Below are 18,686 nucleotides of genomic sequence, written 5' to 3' on the forward strand. Positions count from 1 at the left end.
AAATGAAGAACAGAGAGAGCGAGCGGACAGGATGAAAGAAGTAGGGTTGTTTAAAGTGTTAAGTACGAGCCGCATTGAAATAGGAAGTAAGTGGAGTAAGGGGGTGAGTTTGGGGTGGGTGGGGGTGGGGGGCAGTTGGAGTCACTATGGAGGAAATAAAGTCAAATCTTAGGGGAGGAAATCTGAAAAGTGCTCAGCGGTCGCAGGTAATTCGAGAAGGAGTAAGAAAAGACAGTGAGTGTGTTGTGCTTGAGTTTGAGGAGAAAATGCTCCCAATGAAAGTGACGCTGGGCTTCTTGAGCTATAGTGTAAGAGAGTAATTGTACCAAGGCCAATGAGGTGTTACCACTGTCAAAGGTTTGGTCATACAGCCAAGTCATGATAAGATAGGAGAAGATGTGCCAGGTGTGGTGAAGAACTTGAGTATGGGCAATGTCAGCGCAAACAACCAAAGTGTTGTAATTGTGGTGGCAGTCACAGTGTGAGGTATGGGGCGTGTGAAGTGATGAAAAGAGAAATGGAAATACAGCAGGTAAGAGTGCAGAGAAAGGTCACATATGCAGATGATGAGACAGAGAGAGGGCACTGAAGATATGAACACAGCAGGAAAACGACCCACAAAAGAATCAGACCAGACAAATGAAGTTAAAGTGATGGTTGATTTGAAGAAGTTAGTCCTTTTTATAGCAGGGGTAGTAATAGCTACAATGGAAGTTAATCCAAAACAGAGAGAATACAAATAGTCCTAAAGGCAGCAGTTCAACATAAGATATAAGTGGGCTGACATGGGAGGAGGTGAGAAACAATCTCATTATTCAAGCAAGTCAGTAGCATACATGGGTTGGATGGTAGCTACTATAATGGTCCTCCTGCTACAGCGGAATGCTAGAAGTTTGTTGGCCAATTCATAGGAATTTAAAAAGTATGTAGATGGGTTATCCAGTAAACCTGACGTCATTCGTATACAGGAAACGTGGTTAAGATTAAATGTGGTTATGTTTCTGTTAGGTGTGGTAGGGCGCATAGGGCGCATGGGGGAGGGTGTGCAACATTCATCAGGTGAGGGGGCGTTTGTAATTATTAACTACTACAATCCTTGTAGGAAACTAGATTTGGGTAGGTTAACACAAATTGAGGGGCTGGGTGGAATAGGGTGTTGGAATGTGGGGACTTTAATGCACATAGCCCATTATGGGGGGGTGGGGTAAATGGTGAGATAATTGAAGAACTGTTAGATTGAAAGAACATGGTTTGTTTAAATGATGGGGGAGGGACCAGGCTAGATGTGCACACAGGGAACACGTCAGTACCAGATCTAACCTTAGTGTCTAGTAATTCAGCAGGCACAGTGGACAGGTGAGTAAAGAAGTGAGAGAAAGGAATAAAGCTTTCACGTGATTAAGGAAGACTCATAATTTTCAGAATTTAATTAAATATAAGCAAATTCAAGCAAATGTTAGAAAAATTGTGTGTAAAGCAAAGAGACAAAGCTGGCAGACCCATTTGCAACAAAATTGGGAGAACAACACCAGTGGGAGATGTTTGGGGCATGATTAGGAGAATGAGAGCAATCAGAAGGGAATGGCAATATCCAGTACTTAAGATGGGGGAGGAAGTAGCAGTGGCAGATGGAGAGAGGGCTGAGATTTGCTAAGATCCACAGTGCGGACAACCTGAATGAAGAGGGCAAGGGAGGATGGAAACAACAAGATCAATTCATCCAGGACTACTTGAGATAAAGGAAGACAGTAACAGTGCAATGAATGCTCCATTTACTTTGGAAGAAATTAAGAGGGCAATAATAAAGTCTAAACTAACTTCTCCTGGGAAGGATGACGTTTGTTAGGCTATATAATGTTAAAACATTTAGGCGTTCTAGCTGTTATGAAGTTGCTAGGATTTTATAATAAAAATATGGGAAGTTACCAAGAAGTTGGAAAGAGCCATCAAATCCAATAAGCTACAGACCCATATCACTGACATCACACATCAGAAAGACAATAGAGAAAATTATTACAGGAAGATTAACATATTATGTGGAGAGGAGAGGAATTTTATCACCCCATCAGAGCGGATTCAGGAAAGGTAGAGGTGCATGGACCCTGTCGTATGTTTGGAAACGGAGGTTCAGAGAGCACAATTTAACAAAGAATCAGTAATGGGTTTTTTTTTTTATGTAGAAAAGGCATATGACATGGTCTTGAAGGAGGGGTTGATGATCAAATTAAATATGATAGGAATTACAGGTACAACTTTTATTTGAATAAAAGATTTCTTATTTGATAGATTTATTCAAGTTAGAATTGGGTCAGCCTTAGTTATGTAGTAGACAATGGTACTCCTCAGGGCAGTGTCATTAGTCCAATACTATTTTCCATTATGATAAATGATGTGTTTTCTCAAGTTCAGGATTATATTGGACAGTCACTGTTTGCTGGTGACGGAGCTTTGTGGAAAAGGGTGAAAAATAATAATCACATTAGATGAAAAATACAAGAAGCAGTCAGCATAGTTGAAAAATGGTCATATTCATGGGGATCAAGTTCTCTGTAGAAAAAAAACAAAACAGTAATGTTCACTAGAAAGAGAGGTGTTGATACACAGTTAAAGATGTATGGGCAAAGGAACAAGTGAAAGTCTTTAAATTTCTGGGGGTGTGGTTTGATGCATATTTAACATGTAATGAACATATTCATAAAATAAACATCAAGGGTAAAAAGATATTAAATGTGATGAGATGTTTAAAAGGAACAGATTGGGGAGCGAGCAGATCTGCAATTAAGAATATTTATGTAGCGCTGATTAGATCAGTGTTAGACTATGGGTGTATCACTTATGGTTCAGCAGCGAAAACATCTCAAAGAAGTTGGAGGTGGTGCAAGGTCAAGCTCTGAGACTTTGTTATTGTGCTTTCAAAACGACTCCTGTGTCCTCTCTGCAGGTTGAGACGGTGAAATGCCACTGCATTTTAGATGCAAACAGTCAATGAACTACTGGGCAAATCTTCAAGGACACTCAGAAGATAGAGATCCAGTGGTAAAGGTACTTCTCCCATGTTGAGAGAAAGAAAGGGCCGAGCCAGAGTGTTCTGCATGGTGTAGTGAGAAAGTTGCTAGAAATATGACAAAAATAAATCCCTGCGTTTCCGTTTCCAGTTAGACGACCCTGGCTGTTTCCCTCAGTGTCACTTGATTTCTACATACTGGAAAAAATGTAGGTACATAAAGGTGTTGGAAATATCGTAGTCTTGGTTGAAGACTGATTACAAACATTATATCAGTCATTTGTTCCAATATGAACGATGGAGTTAAGGACCCTAATACAGGAAGCACAGGTTATGCTTTTTCTATACCAGTCTTTCAGGTTTCTGTTAAAAAAAAAAGGAGCGTTAGATCATTTGTCTGTGGAGATGATGGTGATAGCAACAGCGATACAGTGGGTAGAAGAATTTAAAATTAAGAATTTTATTCTTTGTTCAGATTCATGTTCTGCATTAATGTCACTGCAGTCATTTACATGTGAAAGTAGGCAGGATATAGTCAATGAGATATATGAAAGTCCTCACAGATTGGGAAATATGAATATTTTAATAACATTTATGTGGATACCAGCTCACAGAGGGATTAAGGGCAATGAAATTGTGAGTTCATTAGCAAAATAGGCTCTGAAAGAGGAGGAGGTCCTGGACATTTCACTTAGTAAAGCAAAATGAATAATCAGAAGAAACATCATTAGAGAGTGGCAGCATAGTTGGGATACAAGAAAAACAGGACAACACCTTTATGCAGTACAGAGAGAAGTGGGCGCAGGGAGAACAGCTAAGAGGAGCACCGAGGCAAACAAGGCTAATGGTAGGACATACCTGACTCAATAAAACACTGCACAGAATAAACAAACATCTGTCAAGCAGAGGAACGATACACATTAAAGAGGGAAATCAGAAAGCTTGGAGTGGAAGAACTGAGTTTTAAAATGTTTTTGCCATCGGGTTAAGGAGTCTATTCCATTAGGATCTAGGTATACTGTCCTGTCCTGATGGGTGAGCCTCCCCCGTGGAGCCAGCGCCATCCCGTGTCTCGCTGCTGCATCTCCCCGCCACTCATGACGGAAGTAGCCGGTGTGCGGGTGACACGTCACTGAGGTCAAACGGGAGGAAAGATGGCGAGCACCTATGAGAGCTTCAACTTGTAAGTGCTAATGAAGAGTGTGTGAAGAGTCCCGGCTGTGTGTCTAATGTCTCTGCTGAGTGAAAGGTCTCCGGGAGGACCTCATACCGACCGGGCTCACGATAAACTAGATCCCCGAGCGCACGGTCTCTGCTCGGCGCTGCCTTCGTGTCACTGATAACTGTGCTACACCCGTTCCCGGACCAACTTTTCTGTACGAACGGTCCGCTTTAGTCCACCTGGGTCTGACAGCAGGATCGGTAACATGGCTGCTGTGCTTCAGAGTGGAGCTCCAGCTCAGAGGACCGTTAGCAGCTGTTACTGAGCCTCACTCTGAAGCAGCTGCCCCAGCATTAGCTCTTAGCTCATAGCTGCTCTCTGTTCATTGTGTGTTTAGTGTAGTGGTTTCTGGTTTCTACCGGCCCGCCATCTACGGCTGGAGGTGCTGGCTCTGCTGGTGGTGGAGGTGTGATGTTGGTGTTTGCTGGTTTTGAAACAGCTGTTGTCTCTGTCTCACCAGGCGCACCACACCAGAGAAGTTTTACATAGAGGCCTGTGACGATGGCTCCGAGGACGTCCTGGCTATTGACAGAGTGTCAACTGAGATGACTCTGACAGGTGGGTACAGGTCAGGTCAGCACCTACACAGACCCTTCACTTCACTGTGTTGTAGATTTCATTTGAAATGGATGACGTTGACATTTTTGACAAAGTGAAAACATTAACAATGTTTTTGCAAATGTGTTGAAAATGAACTAAAGTCTCTAGATCTTCACTGTGGCTCCACACTGTGGTCAGCTGCTTCCTGTTTGGTGTAATGATCCTTGAGTTAGTCTAGACCTTGACTGAGTCCACCTGTGGTGAACTGAGTTTAGAAACACTCACCTGTGTGTATCGGGTCCGACAGTTCACCTGCAGGTCAGGACAAAGACATGAATTCCAGTGAACTCTCATTAGACCTCTGTGATCTAACTGTGGTGAGAGAGATCAGGACAAAAAGCTCTGAGTGTTCCCAGGAGCACCTTGGGGGCAATAACTGTGAAGAGGAACAAGTCTGGAACCAGGACTCCTATAGAGCTTGTATCCAAACAAACTGAGGAACCAGGTAAGAAGGTGAACGCACCCAAGATGCATTTGAGATCGGATCACTCAGACCACATTCAGAGGTGGTCTGGACCACATGTGTCCACATTCTTTCAGCAGTGTGAACGTGAATGTGTCCTGGGCCACACTGAAGGACCGACTACTCTACTGACGTCCTCTGTCTCAGTCTGATTAGTCCAACACAGTTTATAATGAACGGGAAATATTTTACTGTTTCAAATAGTTAAAACTTTATTTCACTGTAGAGCTGTGGGCAGCGCTTTCATTTGCTTAACCCCTCTGTGCCCCGATTGCTCTCTCTCTCACTCACTCACTCACTCACACACACACACACACACACACACACACACACACACACACACACACACACAATTACATTGACAACCTGTTTATCTGCATATAAAGCAGCAAGTGAGATCCAGTAACAAGTTTTCACTGGAGACACGTGGAGACGCATTTTAAAGCCAGGTGTGAACTGACGTACTCAGAGAGGACCACTTGTGATCGGGTCACTGAAGACGCATGGTAATACCAGGTCTGAACAGGGCCAAGAAGACTGAAGCTGTACCTGCTGCTGAAGGGGGTCCTACAAAGACCTGGATTATTTTTTTCGGTCATTATGAATTATTGATGGTAATTTTATCCATTTCATATCAACACAGTAGAGTGAAGGGGGCTGAAGCCTGTTTATAACACACTGATCTTATGTACAGAGACTGATTCATGCTATACAGCTGGACTCAATTAACCTGTTTAATAATAAGAAGAAGAACTTTTAATTATATAGCACTTTTCTTAACAAAGTTACAAAGTGCTTCACAAGAACAAAGTAAAGCCAGATAAAATAAAAGGTCAAAGAACCTGAGTATAATAAAGAAGTGTGGAACAGCATAAAGAAAAAACATGATGCAAAAAGATCTGAAAGTGAGTGAAAAGAGGAAATAAAATATGTAAAAACAATCATTAGTGATAAAACAATATACATAAAACACATATCAAACATCGAACCAAAGGCCGAGACAAAGAAACGCGTTTCTAGAAGAGATTTAAAGGTAAAGCTTTACAGTGTCTGATTCCAGGTGGGAGAGAGTTCCAGGGTGTTGGGGCTCTAAGATCAAACGCCCGGTCACCCTTAGTCACAAGCATTGACCTTGCGGGGACCAGCAGACCTCCATCCACCGATCTCACTCCTTGTTTGAGCACATACCATGTCAATACATCAGAGATGTAATTGGGGGCAGAGCCATTTAAGGCTTTAAAAGTCACTAGTAAAAATTTAAAATCAATATGAAATCTAAGAGGGAGCCGATGAAGGGAGGTGAGCACTGGAGTCATGTGGCTGTACCTGTTAGTTCCAGCAGCAGCTTTTTCTATCAGCTGAAGATGGTAGTTGGAGGCCTGGCTGATACCTGAATAAAGTGCATCACATAATCAAGCTGCAATAGATAAATGCATGTGTATAACTTTTTGTAGGTCAGTGATTGATAGAATTATTCCTGAGCTGGTAGAATCGAGACTGAAGCACGTGTTTGACTTGATTATCAAAGCTTAGCTTAGTGACAAATATTACCCTAGATTCCTCGCATCATTAGAGAGGTTGAGGTCCGGGGCAAATATCAGCTGTACATCTCTGTGCTGTGTGTACAGTATGTGACATGGCCCCATGCTGATCACAACACAAGCTCAATGAGGAGTCTGCAACATGTCATAAAAGCACAGAATCAGCTGAAACAGCGGTTTCAAACCCAGATTTAGTCTGGGTTGATAAGTCCAGCCGCACACACACTCAAACACACTGAGTCGCTCTGTGACTGCAGCACAGGGAGAAGCTGCTCCTGTTGCTGCTGCTGCGAGCTCCACTTAATATTGTTGTATTCGATCAGTCAGGTGTGTCATTCTTGAAGTCAGTAAAAGTCCTGATAACTGTTGTTGTGTCCTCAGTGAGGAGGGACATCCCTGCATCAGCCGAGACCAGGCCAGTATGTGGACTCATGGGGACTATACGTCTGGTGGCAGGTGAGTTCAGCAGGAAGATCGCAGCCATCAGCTGTTAGAGAGCTGGACTCCAGCTGTGTGCTGTGTGTCTCATCACCACCTGTGTGTGTCAGGTATGTACCTGGTGGTGATCACAAAGAAGCAGAAGGTGGGGGATCTGCTCGGTCACGCTGTGTGGAAGGCTCTGGACTTTGACATCATCTCCTATAAGAAAACGATACTTCACCTGACAGACAACCAGGTAGGATCCTCTGGTTTTAATGGTCTGACTCCAGGGGCCAGATGTATAAATGATGCGTACGCCACCTCCCTCATGTAAATTGGTATTTATAAAGACAGAGTGTGTCACCTCACACATTCCTTTGACCATGTGACACACGGTTTCCCAAAGTGAAATAAGCTGAGACACATAATTTAACACCTAATAAAATAACCGACTTCACGGAGCTTCATTCATTATCATCATTATAAGTTTTACAGTTTTACATTTCATAAACAGAAATAATTGTTTGTTCTCAATGTTTCCTTCAGCATCATTTAATATCCTGATTATTTATTGTGTCATTCTGTAACTGTTTCATACTATTTGAATATTAATAATCACAGTGTTGGAGCCTGTGGAGCCTCATGAAGACTCTCTGCTCCCAGTAAATGAAGGTCCTTCCCGTCTTTCTTCTCTCTAGAACTTGTGGCACAGACGGTGTTTTTATACAAACTGACTGTTTAAGGGAGAGTCTTCATCCATTCATGGCTAACTGTGGGAGTGGAAATGAGGCTTGTGCACAATGAGTGAGATTTATAAAGTGGAACCATGTGAACGCACGGCTTCATAATTCTGATGAAAAGAATGTGTGTGTGTGTGTGTGTTTCTGGTTTTGTGCGTACACATAGTTTTAGTCCCTGGGCTGTTGAGGCCTGGAAGATAAACCACCTGAACTATACTCAAGGGGTCTCTTACACATTATTTCCCAGCAGGCAGTGGGGCCTAAGCATGGCACGCCTTGTACAGCCATTGAACTGTCGTGTACCTAAAGCTAAAATAATCTGCTCTGATACTGTCATTTTTATTAAAACTATCCAGACAGATAATTGTTGTATCAGTCACATCTGTCCAGATGAAGCATCATCAGGACCAGGGAGAAACACTTTATCTGACCTGGTCCATCATTTTCTCCACAGTTACTGATACAGAACTGTAGAACCACTGGAGGCCTGTTGAAAGATCCAAGTCATTTAAACTAGATATACAGTATATATACATATACACATGAACATGTACAGTATGAAGAACAAAGTTTCCAATGAAAATAAATAATGAATAAATCAATGGAGCAGTTCCTATGAGAAATTCCTCTGAAATGGAAACTATTCAAAAGGTCAACACAACCAACTAAACTATAACAACTGTGTCTGTTTTCTTTAGAATTAGCATTTTATAAAAATAACAATAACATGTAATCATATCATGATGATAATGATGCAGAACTAGAGAAAGCTAAAAAAAAACATTAAGTTGAGTTGAGATTATTTTGTCTCACACAGCTGGAATGATGTAGTGTATAGGCTGATTAGTTTGTGATATAAGCGAACATCTGGAATGATGTGATAAAAAAACAATATACTATCTCGCACAGACGTGAAATGGGATTCAATAATGACACCGTCTTACGGAGAAACAGGGGCGTGTGAAAGTTTTTTTTTCACCGTTCATTGACTGACACTGACCAGGATCAGGGAGGAGGAGTATGAGCTGCTCCTCAGGTGTAGCTGAGGTCGCTCAGGTGTCCTCCCTCCCCTCCACCGTCAGAGTTTGTGTCTCTGCCCTCCTCTGGAGCTGGATGTGTCTCTTGTTTCAGATGCAAGACAACAAGGCTTTCCTGTCGATGATCAACAGTGTTCTTCACACAGACGGCTTCTACTTCGCTACAGACTACGACCTGACACACACCCTGCAGCGGCTGGCCAACACCAGCCCCGAGTTCCAGGAGATGAGCCTTCTGGAGAGGGTTAGATACACATTATATACATTGTATACCTTTAAATACCTTGTATACAGTGCAGTGTGGAATTAGATGCCCAATCAGAATGTGTTAATCATAAAATCAAAGTTAAATCCACATGAATAATTTAATAGTTGTAGATAAAACTAAAACATCTTCTATCTCAATAACGTTTGTTTTTCTAAATATATTTTGGGGGCATGTTCCTCAACTCCAGGCGTAGGCCACGCCCACGTCTGCCCAGGTACTTGGCTCTGTATTAACATGTGCTTACTGTCCATGCTGCAGGCAGATCAGCGTTTTGTCTGGAACGGTCACCTGTTGCGGGAGTTCATGGCTCAGCCGGAGGTGAGACACAGTTAATGTTCTGCCGTCTCACTGTGGGACTGGAGCTCTGAGGACTATGAAACCAGGGTCTGGAGCTGTGTTTAGGTCCAGCTGCTTTCACCACAGCAGACTGCAGCAGCAGTGATACAGTCTGACCTCATGACCTCACTGCTTTGACTCTTTGTTCTCAGCAGAGGAACTCTCCATCAGTCTTTATCAGTTCGGTTAAAAATATGTTTGCTCATAAAAAGTGATATAAAATAAAAAAAGCACTTAATCATTTATAAACTAAGTAAACTAACCATGTAAACTAAGTAGGGATTGCATCATGTGGGAGTGTCTGAAAGCCCCTCCCCTCCTCACTCTCTGCAGTGGTTGGTCAGGCGTGTGGAGGTGGAAAGTGGGAAGGGTTTGAACTCTCTTTGTTCAGTGTCCACACGACTCCAATCAGTTTCAAAGTGTGCACCAACACCAGGAGAGACTGTACGTGCAGTTATCCCCATCTCTGACAGCAGGCCTTCCCCCTGATGAAGAGTGGGAACAGGTGACACTACTTTACCTTTAGACCTCTTCAGATGACAGGTGGTATGACCTGGTTTGTTTCTGATGGTCCTGGGCTGACCTCAGTAAGGATTAGAGTCTTTTCTCCCAGCCCAGAACACCAGAGCTGTAGATCTTCATTTCATGTAACCAGGGTCTGAGACAGGTAGCTGGTCATCACTTCTCACCTGTGCTACCTTTGCTACTTCAACCCCTGCAGTACCTGGTCAGTCAGTCCCTGTCCCGCAGTGAGACAGGAAGGAGCTGAAGGCTGCTTGTGTAACTCTGGCTCTGTGAGTGTCGTGATTAACCAAGAACCAAGGTTACACAGGTAACCTATAGAACAACTGTGAACAGAATGATAACATCCATGTGACAGTAAAACACATCATCATTAACACTGCTCTCATCTTCCAGCTGCACAAGTTTGTGTATCCTGTCATCCACGGCTGTATCCTTTCATCAGTGTAACAACAGCATGTTAGTGACTGAGTGTGAGGCCTGTCCCCTCTCACCTGTTATCAGAGGGAAGCAGTAAATAAGGTGTGTCCAGTTTAACGCCGTCTTTATGGCTTTATTTCTTCCATATACTTTATGCAGTCAGATATGCTGATAGAGGCGAGTTTGTCCTTGAACACGTGACTATCAGCTGTAGAAAAACAACAGTACAGTAAACAGTCTTCTATGTGTTTGTTATGAAGAAGATTTTTCATGCTGATCCAACAAGAGAAAAAAAAATCAGATATTCATCATCAGTCATCAGATAATTTTCTTTATTTGATGTTTTATTTAAATGTGACTCTCCGCTCTTCCATGTCAGTTCTGTTGGTTTCTTAACTCCTCTGTTGACCAGTCATCACCATGAAGTCGTGCTGCATCAACGGGAAGGTGTTTGAGTGGAGCATCATCTCCAGGAGGAGCTGTTTCAGAGCCGGCGTCCGCTACTACGTCCGAGGTAACAGCTCCGCCCACACAGCTGTGTCACGTCTCTGTCTCATGTCCACTGGGTCTGTCTCTGAAGAGGAGCGTCTTCAGCAGACGTACTGTGTTTACAGTATAGTTATTATTGTTTTACAACCATCTGTGACAGGAAAAAAACCTCACTGTGAACATCAAATGAATGTCATGTGACAAAAACACACTCTGCAGGCACATCCAGTGCACATGAAGTCCAGATCACTGTCTCTGCAGTTCTCGAGCCTTTAGATGTGTGTTCAGTTGTGTGTGTTCGTGTCTGCAGGCATTGACTCTGAAGGCCACGCTGCTAACTACGTAGAGACGGAGCAGATCGTGCAGTTCAACAGCGCCAAGGCCTCGTTTGTTCAGGTGAGTGAGAGCTGTGATGAAGAACTCAAGCCTCAGTTCAGGTGGAGGAAGACCAAGTCCAGATTCTCAACCTGCTGATGTCATGTTAACGTTTTGTCCTCTCATCATGATGCCACACACTGTAAATACTTTACAGCATCAACCCTCAAATTATCATTACAACAATCTGTGTCAGTTTTGTACGATTATTCAATTCAATTCAAGAAACTTTGTTTGTCTCACCTTGAACAGACATTAAAACACACGCAAATTACACAAAAGAGAACACACAACCAGTGCAAGACAAAGTCTACACATTAAGAAAAACAGGAAAACAAAGACAATGAGACGAAGAAACATCAGTGCAACAAAAGATCTTATAGATAATCTTAGTGCTGTTACATATATACAGTATAGGTGCATATTTGGCTCATTATTATTATTATTATTATTATTGTTGGCTGGACCGCAACAGCAGGGGCAGCCCTATAATCTGGAATGTCACTGACTGACTGATGATATTTCCATCACTGGTCAGCCGAGTGCCTCGTCAATGAGTTGGAGTTTCTGGTGCAAACAGGTTCTATTAGGGAGGTGTTTACAGCTGCAGTGTTGACAACTTAAACTTGTAAACCTGGTTCAGGTTTTGGACGTGTATGGATGCTGATTGGGGGCTTTGGGCTACACATCTTATTATGGTCAGTCTACCGAGCTGCTCTGGTTTCCCAGCTGCTTGGGAACTGCAGGAAGCAGAGGAGCGCTTCCATTACACTGAGCCTCGCCTCCACTATGGCAAGAGGCAGTGGAATAACTAAACATAAGACACACCGAGCAGAGAGAGCAGGAGAGAGAGGTCATCTGTAACGAGGCTTCGTACTAACGACTGTGACCAACTCTACATATCAAATAGAGGGAGTTAGACATAAAGACCTGCCTCTAATAAAAGTCTGTGACGTTCTGGAGTTGAAGTAAATAAAGACTAAACTATTGTGGATCCAGACGGAGGCTGTGAGTCATCCTCACTCTCTCCCTCTCTCCCACTCTCTCTCTCTCTCTCTGTCTGTCTCTCTCTCTCTCTCTGTCTCTCTCTGTCTCTCTCTCTCTCTGTCTCTCTCTCTCTGTCTCTCTCACAGCTCAGTCTTCATCTTTAATTTACGTGTTTGGTGATTTTGTCAGACGACGTCACAGTTATAAAATCAGGATTTGACCACAGGCGGTCCAGACATGTACTAGCTTTTCACCTAGTCTTGTTATTATTATATTCCCCCTAGATCAGTTTTCCATGATATATACAGTATGAAACCCCACAGTGGTCATCACTTTGCTGCACACATCTGTCCACATTCCTGTTGTGGTCCAGTGGTCCACTCTGAAATGTGGACTCTGACAGAATGCTGTAAATCCTCTGCACTGCGGCTGCAACAGTGTTGTATGTGGAGCAGTGGGTGACTGAAGACTGGATGATGTTTATGACCTTTCCCTTCCTAGACCAGAGGCTCCATCCCCTTCTACTGGTCCCAAAGACCCAACCTGAAGTACAAGCCCAAACCACAGATCAACAAGACAGTGAACCATGTGAGTTGTTCTCCACACTGATGTCAGACGAACTGTGCGTCTGTCAGTTTGCCTCATGCAGTTTGTTTCTTCTCTCTGTAGTTGGACGGATTCCAGAGACACTTTGACTCACAGATCATTCTCTATGGAAGACAAGTCATTCTGAACCTGGTGAGCTCAAACCTGCACTCTGTGTGTTTAATCCGTGATACGACCCTGATTAGAAGAATAATAATGAGACACGACAACCACATATTCATTTATGGCTGTTTACATTAGGTTTAGATAAAACCACCGAGTTCCTGTTTTCCTGTTTTTCCATAGATCAACCAGAAGGGCTCAGAGAAGCCACTGGAGATGGCGTTTGACAAGATGGTGACCAGCCTGGGTAACGGCATGATCAAGTAAGATTACCACCGCCTCCTCCATCCATCCCTTTAGAGCCGCATGTGTCCTCCACCTCAGATCTGGTTGAAGTCTTTGTTTCCTCTCTGCAGGTACATAGCGTTTGACTTCCACAAGGAGTGCAGTCGGATGAGGTGGCACCGCCTGCAGATCTTACTGGACATGGTCGCTGAGATGCAGGATGAATCTGGGTCAGTGTGACATACAAGTACACCAGGCTGATATATATATGTGCACATATCTTTACATCAGAAGTAATAATGTGTGTGTGTGTGTGTGTGATGTGTGTGTGTGTGTGTGTGTATGTGTGTGTGTGTGTGTGTGTGTGTTCAGATATTTCCTGGTGGATGCAGATGGGAAGGTGCTGCTGAACCAGGAGGGGACGTTTCGGAGCAACTGCATGGACTGTCTGGACCGGACCAATGTGATCCAGAGTCTGCTGGCACGGCGGTCTCTGCAGTCACAGCTACGGGTAGGAGCCCCCCCCCCCCCCAATACAGGAGGAGGAGAAGGACAGTGATAAAACGACTGAACAGTGGTAACGTGTTCTGCATAGAGAACAGAGGCTGTGTGGAGTGCAGTGGTTTTATATTCAGGTGAACGGGAAGTGTTGCTTTTGCATTAAGAGAAAAGAGCAGATCGGAGAACAGGGAGGCTCAGTCGTAGCTTTTAGCTTAGCATCCTCTGACATGTGAGTCAGGAGGTTTATGTTGATTGTACCTCTGAACTCAGATCTGTTTGTTCCTGTAGAAAATGGGTGTCCTGCACACGGGCCAGCAGATTGAGGAGCAGGCAGACTTTGAGAAGGTGTACAAGAACGGTAAGCCCCCCCCCCCCCAAATGAGTCACCTGATACACCCAGATTTAAGGTCATAGATGTTTATCCTCATTCTCCCTGTCTCCCTCCCTGTCCACTCACAGCCTGGGCAGACAATGCTGACGCCTGTGCCAAGCAGTACGCTGGAACTGGAGCCTTGAAGACAGACTTCACCAGGTCAGTTGTCACACAGATAACAACCAGCTAATCGCATGTTAGCTACCTGCTTCAGCGTAAGGATGGAGATCTGTCGAGCCGTCCCTCCCCCAACACTTGGGTTCAGATATATTTTAACAGATAATGTCCGGCTTTGTAAAACACCTGGATGTTCATAGAAGAGGAATCCTGATATGTTCTGGTTCTCCTGACCTGGTTCTCCTGACCTGGTTCTCCTGAGCTGTTCTTCTGGCCCTCACTGATCACTACTGACTGATGTGTCCAGTCACTTCCACTTGAAACAGAATCAAGATTTAGTGTGAAGTTAGGAGCATGAACGTCCTCAGTAAAGTGAATGAGTTATGATATATTAAAGTCTACAGGTGTAAATGGAGATGCTGGAGGAAAGGTCAAAGGTCACTGTGTGGTGTTGACCGATTGGTTGCTCTTTCAGGACGGGGAAGAGGACTCAGTGGGGGCTGCTGATGGACGGCTGGAACTCCATGATCCGATATTACAAAAACAACTTCTCTGACGGGTTTAGACAGGTGAGTCAGACAGGTGTCCTCTCACAGCCTGAGCGCTACTTCCTGGTTCAACTTTGACCAATCATACTCACTGTAGCTGAGCACACCTGCAGTTATTCAATTTACTGCACAGTCACACTGGACCTTTCAGGTGTGTGCACTTTTCTGTTCATTCTCAAATAACACTGTGTACAGCAGTGAGGTAACATGTTACCATGGCAACAGAAAGAGGCTCCAGTGATTCTGCCTGACAACAGAAGCTTAGTCCAGAGTCTGAATGAGGAGGATTCAGTTCAGGTGCAGTGAGTAGGTGCAGCATGTAAAGCAACATCTGAAATGTAAAAGATTTTAATGAACTTTTGAAAAGAACCAAAACTAAATTTGAACCTGATCCAGAACAGAGATTTTTATACCCTCAGGGCAGCTGAGGACTTCACTCTGCCAGTAAGAAAAACTTTATTTATACAGCACGTTTCATTCCAGGTGGAAGCGCAACATGCTGCACAAAGCCTGAGTTATCAAGGAGGTTGCAACCACAAAAATGATGTGGGAAGTGTAAAGATAAAACATTAGACACAAATTAAAATACACATAAAGAAAAGAAGATTATTAAGACCAACAACCGAATAGTAAAAAATAAAAACTATAAAAAATAAAATTAAATGGTTTATTAAGAGCAGCAAAGCAGATGACTGGAAAGCGCTGCTAAAAAGGAAAGTTTACAGTTTATTTAAAAGATGGCAGCACCTCTACTGTGATTAAGTTACATGTTCCAGCATAAAAGCTGAAGGCAGTTTCACCAATTTTTGTGGAGACCCGGGGAATAACAGGTTCTAACTGGTTCACAGTTCACAACCAAGTCAGACAGATAGATAGATATCCTTCAGTGTCCTCCTGGGATAAAAAACTCCTCACTTTTGTGATATTCCTTAAACGATAAGAACCAGTTTTAACTGTGCTGTTAATGTGGCTCTGGAAAGAGAGGTCAGCATCCAGGATCATTCCAAGGTTTCTAGCCTGTGTGACGATTTCCAGAGACGGTTATGATAATTTGAAAGGGATTTCCTGTCTATTAGTTAATTAACACTATTTGTATTAATAAAAACATTGGTAACTCTGGTCTGTTCTAATGCAGGACTCCATTGATGTATTCCTGGGGAACTATGCTGTGGAGGAAGCTGATTGGACCACGCCTCTGCGTGACCCCAAAGACTGGAAGTTCCTGACGGTGAGAGAGACTCGGGATGATGGACTGATCAGGTTTAAATTGTCCAACGTGTTTAATGTGACTCTGGTCTTCTTCTCCTTCCAGCTGCCCATCATCATGGTGGTCGCCTTCTCCATGTGCATCATCTGCCTGCTGATGGCTGGTGAGACAAACTGCAGTTCAACAGTTTATTTATCTTCAAATGAATTCACATCAGGCTTGTAACATGTCTGCACTGAAACATGTTTGTATTCCTCTGCTGACCTGCTGTGACCCGCTGTCCCCTCTCAGGTGACACGTGGACTGAGACTCTGGCCTACGTCTTGTTCTGGGGGACGGCCAGCGTGGTGACGGGCGGCCTCATCCTCTTTAACGGCCGTGACTTTGTCGATGCTCCCAAGCTGGTGCAGAAGGAGAAGCTGGACTGAACGTGTGTGTGTGGAAAGCAGCTTGGCCCTGGAGAGCTCACCGCCTCATCCTCCAGCTCTTCATCACTTTACCCCCAGCATCAGCATCAGCATCAGCATCAGCATCAGCAGGCCTGGAGCCTTTACTGACAGGGGAGGGGGGGTGGTGGTGGAGGAGGGAGGAAGGAGGAGGGCGGCGGGCAGGGGGCCGGCCTCGTGTACAGCGGTGGTGGAAAGACAGAGACTGGGGGTGCACGGGGGTGCTGCTGTCCACACTGCAGCAGTCGTCAGGTGGACAGGACTGTCTGTCCACTGGTTTTACTGGACTCTCTGGAGTTTGTTTAACTGGATGTGTGGTGGGACCGACGTATTGTTTCCTGTTTGTCCTTTACTGGATGTACTGGGATCAGATCAGAGCAGCTGCTGCAGCTGTGAATGATTTACTGTATGTACTGTTAATTTCTCTTTGTCTTTCTTTTTGCTGTTGCCAACATGTTCATCATGTGCAGTGATTCTGCCTCGGGTTCAATGCTGCTCGTCTGGAGGTCAGTGACACGTCCAGCCTCTGATCCACTGACACAGTGGACTCTGGTCTGACAGACCGACTGAGGTTTGATGCAGCAGGTAGATTTATGCTTCTTTATTGTTGGGCCTCATGCAAGAACCTCCATTAGTTCTTTTAGGGATTTAAGAGGAACCAAGTTCATGACAATCCAGACCAGACCAGACCAGACCAGACCAGTACAGGTCAGCCTTAATCTGAACCAATCTGGAGTTTAGATATTACACTGAAATAAAATATATAAATGAAACAGACTTGATGCTAAATGAATCCTCATCATCATCATCATCATCATCACAGCTTCACTGGGTGGAGTTACAGTAGATGTTTATTGGTGTATTCATCACGGTCAGTGAGGCATCTCATTGCTTCTTCTCTTTCTCCTTCTCCTCCTGCTTCTTCTTCTTCTCCTGCTTCGTCCTCCTCCTCCTTCTCTTTGTTAGCCTGTCTGTGAATGAAACCTTCATGTAGCCGTTTATCATCATGTGTCTGCATGAGGCCCAGTGTTTCACCCTCATGGAGAAACCTGAATCTGCCTTAAGACCTGGACCGTGTGTTTGTGGGAGGGGCCACAGGTTCAGTCCTCTTCAGCCCTCTGGTGGTCACAGCTGACTGTGGGAGACAACAGTGCTGCTGGGACAGAGTCCGTCCTCAGTGGACTCTGGTGGGGCGGAACATGCAGTTACTGAGTCCAGCTTCATTTTGCTCCTCGGCTGGTTGTGATACTGGTTGAGGTTGTGTCATGTGGTCCGGCTCTGACCAGAGACTGGAACCAAACTCAGGTCTTAAACCTGAACCTGGTCTGATTACTGTCAGGTTGGTTTATCTATGGGTCAAACACTACAAACATGTAGCGTGTTGGAGACTCTCTCATCATGTTGGTGCCATATAACTCTATTTCTTCACCAAATAATATATTCATGAAAATCAAGTCCTCAACTGTTTAAAGGAAGAAAACAACAAACAAAGAACTCAATCCAAACATCTGACAAGTTGATGAATAGTTTTCATTGCTGTGCGCCGGCAACAGTCAGAGACGTATCCGTACGTCCGTCCTATTCTCATGGACACGATATCTCAGCAACGCCTTGACATAACTTCTTCAAATTTGGAACAAACCTCCATTTGGTCTCAAGGATGAAATGATTAGATTTTGGTGGTCAAAGGTCAAAGTTCAAGGTCACAGTGACCTCACAAAACATGTTTTTGGCCGTAACTCAAATTCATACATGAATTATGACACCATTTAACTCAAATGTCTATAAGGATAAAATGAAGTGATGACATTTTATATCCAAAAGGTCAAAGGTCAACTTCACTGTGATAATATTCTGCAAAAGCACTTCTGGCCATGATTCAACACTGTAGATTGTGACCATATTTCCTGTAGCTTGTCTGCTTGGTGGAGGAAACAACCACGAGGAGGTGAATGTAGTTTGATCAGTCTTCCCAAGCTGTCGGTCCTGATGTTCACTGTGGTTCCCTCAGGATCACCGGCTCAGTGTATCAACAGTAGCAACACTCGCTCCTGATCTGTTCCACTAAAGTTGACACATTAATGTGAAGTGTCAGAAATGTAGATGACGATTCAGTTGACTCTGAATCTGAGAGCTC

At 43.9% G+C, this 18,686-nt stretch overlaps 1 protein-coding gene across 1 annotated transcript; it reads left to right on the forward strand.

Annotated features, from left to right (window-relative positions):
* The first annotated feature begins 4,131 nt into the window (after positions 1-4,131).
* Positions 4,132-16,635, forward strand: LOC111227776 (phosphatidylinositide phosphatase SAC1-A). Its single transcript, XM_022753484.1, has 20 exons — positions 4,132-4,187; positions 4,687-4,784; positions 7,212-7,286; positions 7,379-7,506; positions 9,122-9,271; positions 9,554-9,613; positions 10,550-10,583; positions 10,986-11,087; positions 11,373-11,458; positions 12,926-13,012; positions 13,094-13,162; positions 13,316-13,395; positions 13,489-13,587; positions 13,730-13,868; positions 14,147-14,216; positions 14,318-14,390; positions 14,824-14,917; positions 16,032-16,124; positions 16,209-16,266; positions 16,395-16,635. The coding sequence occupies exons 1-20, from the start codon at positions 4,159-4,161 to the stop codon at positions 16,529-16,531; spliced, it is 1,761 nt and encodes a 586-aa protein (XP_022609205.1). The 5' UTR covers positions 4,132-4,158; the 3' UTR covers positions 16,532-16,635.
* Positions 16,636-18,686: the final 2,051 nt, after the last annotated feature.

Source organism: Seriola dumerili, unplaced genomic scaffold (genome assembly GCF_002260705.1).
Source record: "Seriola dumerili isolate Sdu_G_001 unplaced genomic scaffold, Sdu_1.0 BDQW01000191.1, whole genome shotgun sequence".
Taxonomy (NCBI): domain Eukaryota; kingdom Metazoa; phylum Chordata; class Actinopteri; order Carangiformes; family Carangidae; genus Seriola; species Seriola dumerili.